The sequence below is a fragment of the Schistocerca cancellata genome, chromosome 3 (assembly GCF_023864275.1).
Source record: "Schistocerca cancellata isolate TAMUIC-IGC-003103 chromosome 3, iqSchCanc2.1, whole genome shotgun sequence".
Lineage (NCBI taxonomy): Eukaryota > Metazoa > Arthropoda > Insecta > Orthoptera > Acrididae > Schistocerca > Schistocerca cancellata.
Genome location: NC_064628.1, coordinates 858064614 through 858084451, shown reverse-complemented (window position 1 = coordinate 858084451; position 19838 = coordinate 858064614). Strand labels below are relative to the sequence as shown.

Below are 19838 nucleotides of genomic sequence, written 5' to 3'. Positions count from 1 at the left end.
GTGAGAGTGGCTATTGCTGAAACACAGTTGTCCCTAATAGTTCAGGCCTACCATTTGCTGATTACATTGTAGTCCACATTCCAAAAATGTGGAAATAGTGAATGAACGCATTTATGAATAACTGAGAATACCTCAACGTTTCGTGTAATATGTGCAGTTCATTAAATGAATATCATCAACATCTAATTGAACTGAAATAAAGTCTTTAGATCGGGATCAATTTCAGGTTTCTTCCCTGAAAAGTTTCCCTGACTGTTTTTACATAGTCTCGAATTTCAGATTTGTTAATAATAATACCGACTGAAAAAGTACATGAGAGAGGTAAAATAAAATGAGTTTAGTAAGTCAGAGCACAATTTCATTACAAAATATTACATTTTCAAGCATTTCACCTGCAAATCATTAAGGGTTACTGCGACCCTGGTGCGTACTTCGTGCGACAATTTACAATATATACAATACTAGAGTTACAGCTTTTTTCCCACTTCAGTAGACAAGTTGTTCTTCAGTTTGAAGTATGTAAGACAAAATGGGAGACTGGACCGTAACTGAGGGCGCCTATTGTCCCTGAACGTATGACGGCGGGGCGATGAGTCTCCAGCTCCAGTAGGGACGCCCTCTGCCAAACTCGGCGGCGTCCTGCAGAGACTCCGGCAGCCTCTGCAGCGCAGTTTCCGGCAGGAACGACACCAACAGCGCTACCAGCAGGTGAATCGCTGACAAGATGGCGAACGGCAGCCTACGGTCCACCGAGCCTCCCTGTAATAAATGGTACACGAGCTGAAACGAGGAATGGTGGAGCATGGAAAAGACGGAAATAAGTAAGGAGGAACAACATTTGGAGATCAGAATGAGATTGTACGACACGTGATGTGTTGGGACAGGGCTTCACAACATACGTGCTCGCGGAGCAAGCTGTGAGCACGGAGCAGTGCGAGCACGCTACCCCCACTACCGGACCAGAGCGGAGAGAGGGGATAGTCACGTGGGGCACACAACAGCTGCCGCCAGTCAATGTAAATCCGCGGCCACCTGCAGGGATATCACTCACGAATTATTACTGCGACAAATGAAACAAATAAGGGAGAATGTACACATGCCACATAATTTTATTAGCTTAGTGTATGCCTCTACATTCGCATTAATTTGTGAACTGTTACACAATAAAAGGTGTCACTGAAGTGTGGGATTCTCGGTTATCTTGTACTTTTTGCCCTTTACAATTGCGTCTATGTTCGGAGTAATTGTTCTTGTGCATTTTAGGCGCAGCGTGCAGTTTAAATTTCGATCAGACAATGCGTTTCTCAGGCGCGTCTTGTTACGTTTCATTGCAGAGAACAGTTGTTCACAAACATACGTGGAACCGAACATTGATATAATTGTAGCCGCCAGTTTGTGCAAACGAGGAAATCTATCCTGAGGGAAGTGTCTGTAGAATTCCAAAATGTTTTTCTTGTTCTGAAATTTGTCTCTGTATTCTCTGTCACACTGAAGGTCAATAATTTCTTGCTGCAGCTCAGGACGAATCCCAAATATTCGCTGAATATGGAGAGAACAGATCAAAATCACTGTCTAGTGCTGTCAGATCTTGAATGCGCTGATCAACTAAACTATGTGAATAACGTTCACAGTCTTTGTGAGCATCTTGCATGGATGATAATTTAGGAAAATGAGCTAGGTTTCCTGTTTCCACCTGACTCACCCAAAGTGTCAATTTCATTTTAAAAGCCCGTATTCGATCTATGAAATGAGTAATTAGCAGATCTCTACCTTGTAGTAAAATGTTCAAAGCATTCAGATCGCTAGTTAAATCTGCTAAGTACGCGAGATCACATTCAAACGTGCGCGCGCATTTCCCCTCCCTCCCCTCCCTCCCTACTCCGCGACCATGCACCTGCTCGCGAGCACGTGCCTGAGCAGACGCGAGTACTCGCGCTCAAAACCGGCCAGTTGTTAAGCCCTGTGTTAGGACAAAAATTATAGTTTACGTTGCTATTCACACCTGGAATTTTTAAACCACTTCATTGTACCATGTATCTGTCAACGATACTGACACAACTACAAAGAAATTTTCACTGCAGTGGAATGGGAGCTGTTATAAAACTAGACTAGGACTGTGTGCCTGACCAAGACTCGAATCTGCAGCCTCGCGTTTTGCGAGCGAGTGCTTTGACAACTGAGCCACCCGAGACGAGGTACTGGCCGAAACAAACCGGAGACTACGGACCGTGAGTCGTGTTCTGGTAGATGAGTTGGTGGAGCACTTGCTTACAAAACACAGAGGTCCCACACTGGAGTCCCAACATGGCAAAAACTTTTAATCTGCCAGGACGCTTATATATTGATACACGTAAGTTATTGATTAAAGTCTTCTTACTGGCTATTTCTACGAAGTTCGAGCTAGTTTCAGAATGCTGATATCCAGCTGGATATCAATGTTCACGTAACTCAAACAAGGTAAGAGTGTTAGAAAGTGACAAGTCTGAGAAACACTAACGATTTCCAGTTTCTCAGTAGACTAGCACCACCAAATTTCTCTGCGCAAAAAATGCCTCGGAGCACTATGGCACTCAACATCTCGGGTCATCAGTCCCCTAGAACTTACAACTAATTAAACCTAACCAACCTAAGAACATCACACACATCCATGCCCGAGGCAGGATTCGAACGTGCGACCGTAGTGGTCTCGCGGTTCCAGACTGAAGCGCCTAGAACCGCTCGGCCACACCGGCCGGCTTTCTCTGCACACTCAAAACAACAAACCAGCTTGTTACAATACGGAATTTCAATCCTGAGGAAGTAGCATTAGCTGCATTTCCGCCAAATACATCAGTTCTGAACAATGAAAGCTTGTGTGCACGTGTAAGCTTAACATACAAAAAAGACAGGAAACAGTAGACGGAGATATTATTTTCGTGATTCAGACCAGATACCATACGATATATCCTTGAATGAGAGAGACAAGTTCCAGTGAAAAACGGATCAAAAAATTGATAACACTGATGATTCCCCTCCCTTAGATAAGTGTACCTACCACCTGTTCGAGCAAGGTAGTGATAGCAGTAAAATTCGAAGTCATTTTTTTTTGTATGAAGGGAAAAACTTCTACAAGTCCTGTGCTGTACGATGATATTCAACCTGGGAAATGATTACATCAGAAAGGCGGTCAAAGCGCTCTGTTCAGTCACTGAAAAGCAAAGACAAGCAGTAGAAAGCTTTAAACAGAAAAATACTTTTTCGTTAAGTTTTTTAACGGAGCATTCTAAAATATACTCCTATTCAGTAAAACTGCAAAACCCTGGAGGACCCTTGCAACAAACATCAATCGGTCAAGAAGTGTGCTACATTCTTGGATTAGCATTTCAGTGAATATGAGTAGTGCTATCCATATTCTGTATATAGAGAAAGATTACCCAACGGATTTCTTATTACCACACAGCATGTGAATGGTTATTGTTTTCTAAGAAGATCGTTTTATGTGTTCGTGTAAAGAGGTTGTCCATCTGCACCTGTCTATGTGTGACAGCAGCGGAACAACAATGTTTCTGCTCGAATTGGTCGGGGTATTACAATTGTCACGCGAATATCTCATTTATGTGTTCAGCAGGACCATGCACAACGCTGTGCCGGATCTCAATAGTTCCACGCGACTAGCGCCTGAGAGGACGGAAGTATTGTCCACTCAGAGGTGCAGCATAGTACAGCCACATCATATATCTTAAATCAGGAACTTTGTTTGGAACTAGACAGGTATCCACACGGACAGTGCAATGACATCTGAAGCGCCACACATTCTCAGCACTGCGACCATTGTAGCAGCTTCCTTCGAAGCATCAGCAGAGACATCCCAGCAGTGATGCACTCAGCGATGACGCAGAAGCGGTTTAATGTCGTTTTCTCAGACGAGTCCCAGTTCTGTGAATAGTTTCATGGACACATCCATGTGTTGAGGCTCCATCGAAAATGAACTGTCATTGAGTGCACATCTTGATCACTCCTGCTAAACTTAGCGGGTACTACGAACATCAGGGGCATAATTAGGTCGTTTTTTAGGCTGCTGGGAGTGCCCTGTCATAGAGATGTCCGTGGAATTATCTACCAACAATGTAACACAAGATAGCTTATTGCCTGTGCTGTCCTGAACTAGCCTCAAACAGGAGGTGTTCGACAGCAACCCTGTCCAGCACATTCTCCAGAATGAACTGGAAACATCTGGTGGTGGGTTGGTGGGAGGCTGGCATGCCACCACACTCAAAGCGCTACCTCTTGTTTCAGTTCATTATGTTCTGGGGTATATGAGCGATTACAAGTTCTAGTAGTTTTGAAAATATCTGTAAAGTTGGATGGAAGTGCCTAGGTACCCTCATTCTCAAATACTGGGTGGATATAACCCAGGTAATTGGCAAGCCATGTGTTACGCTGCCTCAAGATAGGTACAGAGCTTCCAACAGTAATACTTCTCTTACTGTGTCGAACTTTAACATGATGTTACGGAGTAACATTATTCACGCCAGTCGGAAACGAGAGACCAGAGAGGGCTGTGAGGAAGACGTTAGCCAACTGCACGCTGACCGACTCCTCTCCAGGACGACAACGCTATAGCAGCGGCCTCTAAACGAAGGGAACATAAGTTCCACGCCGACTAGCCGCGACCCACTTCTACACCAATATCAAGATTAAGGCACTTCGAGACCAATGACTTAGAAATTGTACGGGCTGTTCAAAATGTCTCTCTGTCGTGCCGTATGATTGTTAGCCGCGCGTGCCGTATGATTGTTCGCCTGCCTGGGTTACTTCCCCTCTACTGGACTCTCCCAACATTCCACTGTTTCACTTATCTCAGCCAGCGTCAGCAGTATCCTTGGTGTGTGTCGTTACGTGTTGACGTGAACGTTAAAGTTTTACGTTTATCTCGCGTTTCAATGTCACTGCTTGCTGACGTTTTTGGTGATCGCATAATTTCACAGGGAGTTTGGCCTCCTCCACGACCGCCTGACCTAACACGACCTGGCCGCGCGGGATTAGCCGAGCGGTCTGGGGCGTTGCAGTCATGGACTGTGCGGCTGGTCCCGGCGGAGGTTCGAATCCTCCCTCGAGCATCGGTGTGTGTGTTTGTCCTTAGTATACTTTAGGTTAAGTAGTGTGTAAGCTTAGGGACTGATGACCTTAGCAGCTAAGTCCGATAAGATTTCACACACATTTGAACATTTTTTTTAACACGACCTGACTTTTTCTTCTGGGGTGCAGCGAAAGCAACTGTCTATAAAAACCGTTCGAAATCCATCGATGAACTGAAAACTGCAATATCCACTTTCTTCGCCTCTGTTACAGAAGAAATGTTACGGCTTGTGTTTGGAAACATGATTAAACGCATTGAATTGTGTATTCAGCGACAGGGGCGGGGGGCACTTTCAACATTTAATGTGAAAATTTCTAAGTAAAAATGAATATTCAATAAATTAATAACTTGTATTTAACTGAGTTTCATTTCGGTATATTCACTGCGGCATACCGCACGCGCGGCTAACAATCAAACGGCACTGCGGAGAGACTTTTTGAACACCCCGTATATACTGAAGGACATTGTTTATTTTGTCTGTCGCCATTTGCCTGTGACACATTTGGTTAACACAAATTTAAGTATTATTATCATTTTCTTTTGTTATAAAATTCATTAATACGATTTGCTTGAATTATTGTCCAGCGAATCGAGAAAGCAGTTTTCCTAGGCACCCCCATATTTGACGAGTAAGCAGGATTTAACACATAATATTGTACCCCATAACTAGCAGATTATGACAGCATTTTCTTTTAAATTCGGTCAGTAATTATATGAAACATCTCAAACTGGAGTAACAGAATCCGTTACGTTAGTATTACGTGCACCTGGCACCTTAAAATGTGGGCAGCGTCTAGTCTTTCTGCGCCGGCCGGTGTGGCCGTGCGGTTCTAGGCGCTTCAGTCTCGAAACGCGCGCCGCTACTGTCGCAGGTTCGAATCCTGGCTCGGGCATGGATGTGTGTGATGTCCTTAGGTTAGTTATGTTTAAGTAGTTCTAGGTTCTAGGGGACTGATGGCCTCAGATGTTAAGTCCCATAGTGCTCAGAGCCAACAGTCTTTCTGCTGTTTCACGCTGCCACAGGAACACTTAGCATCCAGAGAAGAAAATACCTTCTGCTTTTATTTATTTTCCCTTGCACAGTCCGTTTAGTTTCTCACTTTACCAGTGTGAGTGATTAAATTCGAGTGTTGTGAATTTGTCTCCCTATTGCGAGAGATCTTACAGACTGGTGAAATGGTAGTGCCAACTTAAGTTGTAGATGGACAATGCTGAAACAAGAGAGGATGATCAGTCACCTGGGGTGAGCGTCTATTTCTACGTGGATCAGATGAACGAATGGTCAGAGGGACTAACTCTCTCCACTGCATACAGACTGGATGCCCTCAGGCAGAGGACCTGCAGGTTACTGCTCCATAGGGCTCCGTAAGTTAAGGACGCTTTCGATTAAGCTTTCCTCTGGTATCATCAACAAAGATATTTTATTCTTTTAGTTTAAGTTTGAGTTTCAGATAAATTATTTATTTATTTGCTTATTTATGTATTTTGAGGATGTTAGGGAAATGTTTAAAGATCCTTTATTATTCCTAACTTTCTTGCGTAAGATCACGTGTTGAATGTAGCTTTGAGTTGTCCGATTTATGTCATTACGGACTCCATTATACCTTCGCTCTCAGGAGAATAATGTTAAAGTATCATTACAAGACCTCTCTTTTCTTCCCTTTCTTGTCATCTCTTCTCTGCCTCTTGCACAAACTGAATGATGGATTCTAATTGTGCACTTCCATTAACGCCTCAGAACTAGACGATTGCGACTCGACTGCTCTATGGCGCATTGCCTGCTAAATCGGACTGTTACTTTCCCAGACTTTCCGGTTTTACAGAAGATGCATTACCTACCACCTCGGCATCGTTTACAATTTCATTTCATGAGTGAACTGAACGCTCATCAGGGGAGTGTTCTGCATCTTACATTTGAGTCCTGTTTGGAGAGTGATTTAAATGAACTTCTTCCGCCGTGATACCTTGTCCTGCATCAATGACTGGCTCGTGTTCCATTTTGGATGACAACAGTGCGCAGCCTTTCTTACAGACACATGAGCTTTGCTTCTCGTAAACATTCAAATCACTTGCTACTTGGCCGGCTGCGGTGGTCTAGCGGTTCTAGGCGCTCAGTCCGGAGCCGCGCGACTGCTACGGTCGCAGGTTCGAATCCTGCCTCGGGTATGGATGTGTGTGATGTCCTTAGCTTAGTTAGGTTTAAGTAGTTCTAAGTTCTAGGGGACTGATGACCATAGATGTTAAGTACCATATTGCTCAGAGCCCTTTGAACCATTTGAACTTGCTACTTCCGCAAGCTTCCGAGTCAAATGTATCACGCGCCACAACTATAGTCTGACCTTTTTCAAATAATGCACAGATTTATGCCTAAGCCCATGAAATAAAACCTACTCTAAAATGTCTTACATATCCCTATAAACAAACATGCTCCACAAAAGCTTGCACAATGCTGTTAGCAGCGGCACAACAACGGACAAGAAGTGAAGCAGAAGTCACAGACAAGACACAATTAAAAGCAAAGTAGATGACACAGACAGTACATACACTGAAATAATGACTGCAGCATACTACAAATAGCTGAGGTACAACGCAAAGCGTCAAAAGCGAGTTTAAAATGTTCTCAGTGCGCCATAGTCTCACTTTGAAGAAAATAAAAAAGACGCATTTGTTCCACAAGGTTACTAACTAATTTTGTAAGATTGTTGATGTATCCATGTATCACCACAATAAAATAAAAACAGAGAATGGCTGCGGGACTATGAATGAGAACAGTGGCGCATTTAAGTTTACAAAAATAATGACAAGTTTTTCTACATCCTTTTACAATTTACAAAAAAAAAAAAAAGAAAAATGACAGACATAAATCAGGAAAGGAATGGTGCTTGACTGGCAAATCATTCATAGGGGTGGAAACTATACAAGTACTCCCACGAACGCAAAGAGGCTTCGTGTACACGAATCCTCTCTGAGGCCAAATTCTATTCAAATGGAATCAACTACGACCAGGTACACCAGAAACTATGGTTCACGGAGCGTAGGGAGCTGTGAATATCATTTAACAACTGTACGCCAGTACAGCGATACTTTACCCTTTCACCTTGATTCAGACGCCAACAGAAAACGGCGCGCTCTGTGCGAAGAACGGTGAGCGCCGGCAGCTGTAATGTTCTGACGCATCCACCAAAATTTGCAAACTAGGCGGACTGGCGTTCTCATTATTTGAACGCGGATAATTTCCCTGTAAGAGCCCAGATATCCAGGCAGATTTCAGTGTGAGATGCACCCGTTCGCTGCTCTGGCCAGCTAATTTGGCTCCCAGGCACGATGGCGCGTGTGATGACTGGGTGTTGTGTGATGTCCTTAGGTTAGTTAGGTTTAAGTAGTTCTAAGTTCTAGGGGACTGATGACCATATATGTTAAGTCCCATAGCGCTCAGAGCCAACGATGGCGCGTGCTGGAATTGTCAAACGTCAGATAACCGACTAAGGACGAATAAGGTCACCCTCGTGATACACGACATGTCTGAGATGATATGCAGTTTCACTGTCGGTTCAGTTGGAACTGCCACTGGCTCTTAGTCCCTCCACAAGTTGCAGAACACAAGTCTCACCCACTAGGAAAAGACCTGAAGTTTTCCACCAGGAGAGGACCAGAAGACGAAGACATGCAAGGATCATAAACACCTTCCACCAAGCCTCGTACAGGAGATGAATTAGATGAAAAAACTCGCTTCCACGTTGTACAGACAAACTGAACTGTCATCCACTCATTGGGTCTCCCCTCTTGACTGTTCTGCTGGCGTGGTAGCCAATCCAGACACAGCACCTAGGTTCCCACTCTAGGAGAACAAGCCTCTGCTTGGCATGTCCTGAGGAGAGCCAGTCAGCGACTCAAAATCTCTCTAGTCTGAAAAAAGAAGATTTCAGACTAGGGAGGCGTCGTTCTCACAGTAAGCATGGCCATGTTTCGGCAGAAAAGGTCTACCTGGATGAGACCGCAGTCCCTTATTTACGGAGAGATCTAATCCTTCCAGGCTGGCCGTTTCCAACTTCAGAAAGAAGGCTGTTAAGCTTTCCAGATAGTCGTGCCTGTGAAGTCGCTCGCTAAAAGAGCTTGGCTACTTCCTGGTGTCAGGAGAGTTACAGTCTTGCCTCCACTAAACAAGTGCACCAGACGCTCTGCTGGTATCGTCCCAGCTTGTAACCTGAGAATGCTTATAGTTTTATAACCGTCCCACGGTTTGTACAAAATCTCAGATTACAGCAGTCTCCCCAAAAAGGCTTCCTCCACACGCTTTCCACCATTGGCTGCCTTGCTTTCCACCTGGCCCAGGTAAAACGTTTTTCGAGCCGGCGCCCTCCTCCTCTGACCCTAAGTGGGAAGAGTGGAGTAACACGACCCGAGGTCCCTCTGATCGTACAGTTTTCAAAGCAGTTCTTCCCCGAATCACTTGCACAGCCAGGTTGCTGTACACAACATTCATGCCCCACAATCCGTCTTTCTCCGTGTTCTCCATCGTCTGCACAATGGCCCCTCTGGTACAAGCTCTCTACAGGATACACATGCAGAACGTTCTGCTCAAAATCTCCCCATGTAAACAGTTCATAACCCACATACACCAAACGTAGTATTGGGAAACATGGAGATGATGAACTAAAATATGACTATTAATCTCACTGACAGAGTCATTTAAGTGAGAGAGCGGCTTGCCACCTTTCGTCATGAGCAGGTGTATTTGTAGTGTGTTGCTGTCTACTGTTATTCATGAGTAGTGTGTTCTACCTAGTGTGGTTTCACAGAGTTTGATGGAGCTGTCTTTGTGACAGAATGACTAAAGACTGGTCTTCAGTCGATCATGTGGCCACGATTTAACGGTTATTGATCTGTGACCCAGCACAATTACAGAACTTGAAGTGCTGCGTGTAATGAATACTAGCATGGCTATAGAATATTTATTTGTTTCATGCATTTTGCATCAACTGGATTTAGCGTAAATTGTTGCCTCCAGTCAGTCATGTGACCTTCACTTAAACATTTTTGATCAATGTGATAGCTCAAATGACGGAAGTAAAACTTCTAATTATAACGAAACCTCACATGTATGTGAAATTTCTGTTGGTTTCAGGGATATCGAATTCACCAGACTTCACCTAAAACCTGGCATTCAGCAAATCACGTGGCCTTTGCCTGAAAATTCTTCATCTGTGGCATAGCTCAATACATTGAACTAAAATCCGCGAAAGTAAAGAATAATTTTGTGCAGTTCGAATTACTGGTTAATTCAGGGTCCTTAATCTACTGGAGGTAGCACGAATTTCGGCCCAAAACTGGCTTAGCCGGCCGGGATGGCCGAGCGGTTCTAGGCGCTACAGTCTGGAACCGCGCGACCGCTTCGGTCGCAGGTTCGAATCCTGTCTTGCGCATGCATGTGTGTGATGTCCTTGGGTTAGTTAGGTTTAAGTAGTTCTAAGCTCTAGGGGACTGATGACCACAGAATTAAGTCCCATAGTGCTCAGAGCCATTTGAACCAATGATTATTGCGAATACAACAGCTACATATATATTTGGGAAATTTCTTTTAGATACCGACTTCTACATATTTCTAAACGGTCGCAGACAAGCTTCATCTCACCAGACACATGCTCCCCTCCCCCAACTCTTCCACTCACACTCCGAGTCCCAGTAAGCTAGTGCGTGGCAGAACTGATGTTGTTGGGATCACGCATGTTTCAGTACAAGAGTAAGTGACGATTCTCCATTGCCATTTCCTTTATGCCTTTGCCATCCTAAAACATCGTATTGTGTTTGACAATAATGAAAAATCGGGAATACATTAGTCTACGGGGCATTTTTGAGTGATTAACACTGCAGGATCAGAGGTTAACGCACACGCGAGGCAGCTCATTCAAACGTGAAATGCTGATGCATTAATGACCGGTGTAACCGCCAGAATGTTGCATGCATAAGACATGCATTATGTTTTACAGGTGACAGATTTCAGTCTGTGGGCTAGTGCTCTATGCCTGTTGCACTTGTTTGGTCAGTAGAGGGACGGTTAACGCTGTTACTGGAAGACGCTGCAGTTGTCGTCAGGCGATGTCCAATATGTGCTCCACTGGAGATAGATCTGGTGATCGAGCAGGCCGTGCCACACGTCGTCACTCTGTAGAGCATGTTCGGTTGCAACAGCGGTATGTGAGAGAGAGTTATGCCGTTGGAAAACATCTGCTGGAATGCTGTTCATGAATTGCAGCACTACAGGACGAATCACCAGATTGACATGAAGATTTGCAGTCAGGGTGCACGGGGCTCACACGTGAGTTCTTCTGCTGTCACACGATATCGCACCACAGAGCATAACAACAGGTGTAGATGCAGACACACTGTATGCAGGTTCTCAACTGGCCTCCTATTCAACACACAGCCGTAACTATCAGCGAGGCAGAACCAGCATTCATCAGAAAACACAGCTAAACTCCACCCTGCCCTCCAATGGGCTCTCGCTTGACACCACACGGTGGTTTGGGGTCAGTGAAATGCGCGCTACAGGGCATCCGTCTCGGAACTGCCATTGAAGTAAGCGAATTCTAAGAGTTTGCTGTGTCATTGAGGTTCCAACTACTGCTCAAAATGCTGATGTAGACGCAGTTACGACGCACTCAAACAATAAGCCGAATACGATGGTCTTCCCTCTCGGTAGTGCCAAGTGTCCGTCTGCACTCTGGTGGTTTTGAAATCACGTACAGTGGCTGCAATCTTGTCAAGTCTTTCTGCATGTTTCCGATCGAATATACGGCGTCTCGTAGCCCTGTTACGCCACCTCGTTGAAACTCAGTGAGGTGCTGATAATGGCGTCTTTCTCGCTTTAAAGGCAGTTTGGACTAATATTAACCATCCACGTCCAGTGTCACAGGTAACTAACGCTCGTGACCATTACAGCGTGAACTTAACGGAAACCTGATTTGCATCGTCATAGCAGTGCTAATAGCGCCACTATTCTGTAACTAGTGCGAAATATGAATTGACATCATCTACAGATGCCGAAACAAGACCAAAATTTCATATTAGTAGAACACTGTTCTTTCGTTGTGTGAATATATGGTGGAATTCCAGTCATGCTTTGTGGCTGAAGCAGCTCATTTAGTGCTTAATAGATATGCTGGTTATTTATCGCATTATAGTAATCTATAATCAGTCTCCCAAATCGATATTATTTGACACCTAAAGTAAAAATTAAAAACTGAAATTTAGATACATCATGAGTTAAGGAAAGAGTGGTTTTGTAACGAGAAATTTAACAATCAAACATTGTATTGCATTCCTCATGACGTCAGCTTGTATACTCCGACATACCTAACACACATACAGAACGCATTAATGCTAGTTATCCGAAACATATAAAACGCAGAAAATATCTTCTTATTTCTTGGACCAAATCTTCTGTGTGAAGGTAGCTTACCCGATGTGCAATCAAAGCTGGGAATATGATGTTCACGAACGAAATTCGATCGACCCCATGTGGTGCTAACTCACGACTTAAGACAACGACAATTCCAAGTTTTCACTCAATCACCTTTCATGTGGCGACGGCGCCAGGATAGTTCTTACTTTAAAAGCTTCCGGTTAACGATTGAGTGGTAGGATTTGTAGCAACAATTTACCCTTCAGTTTCAGAAATCGTACATTACTGTTTGTTCGGTATAGCCTAACAGATTTACTTCGATGTTTGATAAATGTACTGGTAGATGTTGTTTTTGTACTTTTGGGGTTTTTGTTTGCTTTCGTTTCGGTGCCTAGAGGGTACACATATTATATGTAGTGAAAATGAGCATTTGGGGTCATTGGCCGCCTTGGTGCAGGTCTCGTTACATTCGACGCCACACTGGGCGACCTGCGCTCCTGATGGGGATGAAATGATGATGAAGAAAACACAACACCCAGTCCCTGAGCGGAGAAAATCCCCGACCTCACCGAGAATCGAACCCGGGCCCGTAGGACGGCAATCCGTCACGCTGACCACTCCCTATCGGGGCGGACATAATATGTGATAATGAACGTGCGTGTGAAATACAAAAATCTGTGCAGTTAATCGCGCAGTACAGCTTTCGCAAAGATGATGGGAACGACTGTGACATCTTGTGATGATTGTCGAATAACTCTGTCTGTGGAAGAGGCCTGGAGACACTACAAAGTTTCAGATAGATTATGTGCTAGTAATACCGAGTTTTAGGAACTTGCTTTTAAATTGTAAGACATTTCCTGAGGCAGATGTAGACTCTGACCACAATTCATTGAATAAACTGTAGATTAAAACTGAAGAAACTGCCAAAAGGTAGGAATTGAAGGAGATGGGAACTGGATAAGGTGAAAGAACCAGAAGTTGTAGAAAGACCATTAGGGGACGGTTGACAAGAATGGGGGAAAGAAACGCAGTAGAAGACGAATGGGTAGCTTTGAGAGATGTAGTGAAGGCAGCAGAGAATCAAGTAGGTAAAAAGACGAGGGCTAGTAGAAATTCTAGGGCAACAGAAGAGATAATGAACTTAATCGATGAAGAAGAAAATATAAAATGCGGTAATGAAGCAGGCGAAAAGGAATACAAACGTCTCAAAAATGAGATCGACAGGAACTGCAAAATGGCTAAGTATGGATGGGTAGAGGACAAACATAAGAATTTAGAGGCATGTATCACTAGGGGTAAGATAGATACTGCCTACAGGAAAATTAAAGAGACCTTTGGAGAAAAGAGAACCGCATATGTGAATATCAAGAGCTCAGATGGTAAACCAGTCCTAAGCAAAGAAGGGAGAGCAGAAAGGTGGAAGGAGTATATAGAGGGTCTATACAAGGCCGATGTACTTGAGGGAAATGTTATGGGAATGGAAGAGGAAGTAAGTGAAGATGAACTGGGACATATGACACTGTGAGAAGAATTTGACAGGCCTCTGAAAGACCTAATTCGAAACAAGGCCCTGAGAGTAGTCACCATTCCATTAGAACCACTGATAGCCTTGGGAGAGCCAGTCATGACGAAACTCTTCCATTTGGTAAGCAAGATGTATTAGACAGGCGAAATACCCCAAGATTTCAAGGAGAATATAATTATTCCAATCCCAAAGAAAGTAGGTGCCGACAGGTGTGAAAATTACCGAACTATCACTTTAATAAGCCATGGTTGCAAAATACTAACACGAATTCTTTATAAACGAATGGAAAAACTGGTAGAAGCCGTCCTCGGGGAAGATCAGTTTCGATTCCGTAGAAATGTTGATACACGCGAGGCAATAATAACCCTACGACTTATCTTAGAAGATGAGTTAAGGAAAGGCAAACTTACGTTTCTGACACTTGTAGAGTTAGAAAAAGCTTTTTACAATGTTGAATGGAATACTCTCTTTCAAATTCTTAAGGTGACGGGGGTAAAGTACAGGGAATGAAAGTCTATTTACAATTTGAGTAGAAACTAGATGACAGTTGAGGGGCATGAAAGGGAAGCAGTGATTCAGAAGGAAGTGAGACGGGGTTGTATCCGATCCTTGATGTTATTCAATCTGTATATTGAGCAATCAGCAAAGGAAATAAAAGAAAAATTTGGTGTATGAATTAAAATCCATGCAGGTTTGCTGACGACATTGTAATTCTTTCAGAGAAAGCAAAGGGCCTGGAGGAGCAACTGAACAACGAGGACAGTGTCTTGAAAGGAGGATATAAGATGAGCATCAACAAAAGCAAAACGAAAATAATGAAATGTAGTTGAATTAAATCCGAGATTGCTGAGGGAATTAAATTATTAAAAGAGACACTTAAAGCAGTAAATAGGTTTTGATATTTGGGGAGCAAAATAACTTGTGATGGTCCAAGTAGAGAGGATATAAAATGTAGAATGTCTGTGGCAATGAAAGCGATTCTGAAGAAGCGAAATTTGTCATCATCGAGTATAGATTTAAGTGACAGGAAGTCTTTTGTGAAAGTATTTGTATGGAGAGTAGCCCTCTATGGAAGTGAAACATGGACGATAAACATTGTGGAGAAGAAGAGAATGGAAGCTTTCGAAATGTGGTGCTACAGAAGAATGCTGAAGATTAGATGGGTAGATCACATAACTAATGAGGAGGTACTCAATAGGATTGGGGATAAGAGAAATTTGTGGCACAGCTTAACTAGATGAAGGGATCGGCTGGTAGGACACGTTCTGAGGCATCAAGGAATCACCAATTTAGAACTGGAGGGAAGCGTAGAGCATAAAAATCGTAGAGGGAGACCAAGAGATGAATACACTACGCAGATTCAGAAATATTTAGGTTGAAGTAGTTATTCGGAGATGAAGAGGCCTGCACAGGATAGAGTAGCATGGAGAGCTGCATCAAACTAGTCTCTGGACTGAAATTCACAGCAGAAGCTTTTCAGAATCTGTTTGCAGGATAATGCCTCAGACTGCTGTGGAGTTAGAAACTCTACAATTCAAACATTCCAAGGGAGTGCACCATGTGTCAAATGTAAAGGTTTCCACGGAATAAATGGATGTTGATCATAGGATATAAAGTTTCTTTATCATGTGTATGTTTGCTTGTGTGCTTAACTATCCTTATGTCAAGGGAATAGCCTATCAGGTTCTTCCTAGCAGTATACCTGTATGTGTGTCATCACTGGCTTAATATTTCCTGGTTATATTGTAAGTGGGACTGGTTCTCACAGTTTTAAAATAATATGGAGTACAACCGGGAAGTTATCTGTTACAAAGACAACAAGTATGGTCGAATTTAAATATTGTGTTTTGGAAGACTGCTAGATGATATGAACGCCTTTTCATGCAGCATTGTGTCTTTCAGAAAATCTCAAATTTGTTAGTCACTCAAGGTTTCGACATCCATGAATCAGAGGAAACGAGGAATATTACATGTCAACTTATAGAAATATATGGCTGTAATGAGAAGAATGTTGGTTGAAAGAAAGTGCCTTGCTCATGTTAATGTGGGAAGCGAGACTTTATGAAAGTTTTATTTGTCAGCCACTGAGGAAAGCATCATTACTTTTATGCTATGCGTACACTGAGGGAGACGCAACCTGAAAGAAGAATTATAGTGCAACTAATTTGTACATGGTGAAATGTCAAAATAAGATTTTGTTGTTGCTGCAGATTAATAGTGTACTGTTATTTTTTACGCTTTTCTGTGATGGAACGCTCAATCCAGGAAGACAACCGAGATATATTATTGAGGAGTGTAATGTGGATAATGACAATTCTAATTGTGAGAAAGAATTTTCGTAAAAATGGTGTCTAAATGAGAATAACACTCGTACTGATGAGAGACCCACTAAAGGAACGCTCAATCCAGGATAACAACCGAGATATATTATTGGGTAGTGTAATGTGGATAATGACAATTCTGACTGTGAGAAAGAATTTTCGTAAAAATGGTGTCTAAATGAGAATAACACTCGTACTGATGAGAGACCCACTAAAGAAAAAGTTCATGATATAGATCGACTACAGCCCTCGTGTGAGGTAATCAGTGCCATCTGTGAAATTAGGCAGATAAGGAGAAGAGGCAGGGACGACTGTTAAAAGTGGATTAAATAATATGTATATGAAAGAGCGAATATCAACCTAAAAAGTTTGACACTCAGAAATTAACCAAGGAACACAATTTCAGGACACTTTTGGAAAAGAAAACACCTACAACATGGGAACAACTTCAAAGAGATATAGTACAGACAGCAGAAGAAACCATTCTCCTTACCAAAAAAAATTGGTTCAAATGGCTCTGAGCACTATGGGACTCAACATCTTAGGTCATAAGTCCCTTAGAACTTAGAACTACTTAAACCGAACTAACCTAAGGACATCACACACACCCATGCCCGAGGCAGGATTCGAACCTGCGACCGTAGCAGTCCCGCGGTTCCGGACTGCAGCGCCAGAACCGCTAGACCACAGCGGCCGGCCTTACCAAAAAATGGAAACATGCCTGGTGGAATGATGAGTGTGACAAACTAATCCTAACAAGACAACGGGCTTGGAACATTTGGAATGCCAACAAAAATGATAAAAATAGGAACTCCCTAAAAGAAGCCCGGAAGCAAGCTTCAAAAGGCCTTAAAAAGATCCAAGTTCAATACATAAAAGACCAACTAGCATCAATAGACTCCAACTTCAAACAGAACAATGCTAGGGACTTTTACAAAACTTTCAAAAGTAACTTAAAGAAATACTCTCCTCCTAGTCTATTTTTCACGGACCCAAAAACGCAGAAAACTGCATACAATAGCATAGAGAACTGTAGAATACTTGCTGAATATTTTGAAGAACTACATAACTGTTATCCACCGAAAGAAAAATTTAATTTCAATATTGTAAACCCAACACCACCAGACTCCAAGCCGCCAACCACAGAAGAAATAAAAGAAATCATAAAAGAGCTTAAAAATAATAAAGCCCCTGGAGAGGATAATATAGTTACTGAACTATGGAAGTACTCTAGTGACAACATGATACAGTGTCTATCAGAAATACTGAAAGAAATCTGGACAACACACAGATTACCACCAGACTGGACATCTGCATTAATACATCCACTACATAAAAAAGGGAAGAAAACAGATCCTAGCAATTATAGGGGAATCTCCCTCTTACCAGTGACCTATAAGATCTTGTCTAAGGCGCTTTTAAAAAGAGCAGAAGAGATACTTGACAAACAGCTAGGAGAGTATCAGGCTGGATTTAGGAAGGGAAGGTCATGTGCAGAACAAATACTAAATTTAAAGAACATAATAGAAATGAGGAAAATCAGGAACTTAAAATATGTAATTACTTTTGTGGATTTTAAAAAGGCCTATGATTCAATTGACAGAAATACACTGCTTGATATCTTAAAACAATTGGGACTCGATGCTAAAACAACTGCAATAATTAAAGGTACTTTGACAAATACAAAATCGAAAGTAAAATTTAGGGGAGAGCTCTCAAAATCGTTTGAAATAAAGTCAGGTGTTCGACAGGGAGATGGTCTGTCACCTCTGCTTTTCAATTGTGTCTTGGAGAAAGTAGTTCGAGAATGGAGGAAGGCCATCAATACTAAAGGGATTCAATTAGGGAGAAATCCAAACAAGATCACTGTCGACTGTTTAGCCTTCGCAGATGACATGGCATTGATTACAGATTCACTAGACAATGCCCAAGAAAAAATAAGAGAACTGCAAAAACAGGCAGCCAAAGTAGAACTACAAGTATCCTATGAAAAAAACAAAGTTTATGACAAACATCTGTGATGCTCCTCAAAATATTGCAGTTGACAACAACACGATACACAAAACAGATTCCTTTAAATACCTAGGAGAGTGGATTACATACAATGCCAAAGAAAAGATAGCTATAGAAACTACAGTGCACAAAATGGAAAGAGTGTTTCATATGACCAAAAACGTTTATAATAAAAAATCCTTGTCCTGGAACACGAAATTAAGACACTACCAAACAGTGGCCAGGCCTGAAGCTCTCTATGCGGCAGGAACACTTAAACTAACAAGAAATGGAGATCTTGAGAAACTAGAGAAGGTCGATAGAAGAATTTTAAGGAAAATACTGGGAGCTAAAAGAAACGATAATGCTGAATACAGGTTAAGACCAAACAGAGAGCTATATCTGAAAACGGAGAAACTAACTGATGTAATGAGGAAGAAGAGACTACAGTTTTTTGGACATATATTCAGAATGGGTAACAACAGACTAACCAAGCGGATATTCACATTACTCAATAGCTACAAATCCAAGCCAGCATGGTTCATAGAGACTGAAAAAGACATTGAAAATGCTGGAGTTACAATACACACAATAGAAAACAGAACACATTTCAGAAAGGCAGTTCAAAAGGCAGAATTTCAGGAGAGAAAGAAAATAAATAGACGAAAGTGGACTCAAGAAGAAAGGGAACAACACTCTAAAAGGATGAAGGAAATTTGGAAACTGAAGAACTCTAATACAATGAAGAGCAGCCAAAGGTGATTCATCGTACCCTCCAAATGGGTTATTCGAAAGAAAAAAAAAAAAAAGAGCGTTGTGCCATGTCCTTGTATGGTTGTGCTGTGCCCGTATGTTACTGTTTACTTTACAGGTGTTTCTCCAGATATAGGTTTTCTGTGACGAAAAGTGGGATTCTTGCTCATTGGCCAATGAAGATTGGAAAAAGGTGTTGAAGAAGTGTGGACAGTCACTAGTCCCTACGAAACTGCAATAGTAACTGAGAAGGGGAAATCTGAATATAGCAGATGGACCACAACAGCCGGTGTATGTGATGAAGTAGACTGATATAGACTAACCAGCTGCAAGTTGTCCTGGCACAGTAGTTTTCCTGTGGATCTGTGGTCTGTACGAATTCTGACAGTAGTGAGAAGGGGAATGCACATATCTGCTATAGTGATGTAGTTCGAAGAAAATATACTTGGAGTAGTTATGTAGTTTGAAGGAAATGGTAGTAGCAGGAACTAGTCCCTTCTGCTTCACCTCACACCTCATCCCAGTTACTTATAGATAGGACTTTTTATTGTGTTGTGTAATGTATCTTCTTGTCAATAGTATCTCACTGTCATAATCATCACATTTTTTCTTAAAATTATTTTTGAAATGAAGATAATGCATTTAAAGCTTTATAACTGTTTGTCAATTATTATATTTTGGTCCCAGAGGGGATGAATCTATGCAATCCTGTGTACATTTTGAATT

The 19838-nt window shown here is 42.3% G+C and overlaps 1 protein-coding gene across 1 annotated transcript in view; it reads right to left on the bottom strand.

Moving 5' to 3' along the window:
• Positions 1–350: 350 nt before the first annotated feature.
• The window catches only part of LOC126176614 (solute carrier family 22 member 7-like), a 234329-nt gene continuing 214841 nt past the window's right edge, over positions 351–19838 (bottom strand). Inside the window, exon 9 of the mRNA XM_049923774.1 lies at positions 351–759. Coding sequence (XP_049779731.1) covers positions 559–759 — 201 coding nt within the window. The 3' untranslated portion in view covers positions 351–558. The remainder of the gene's footprint in view (positions 760–19838) is intronic.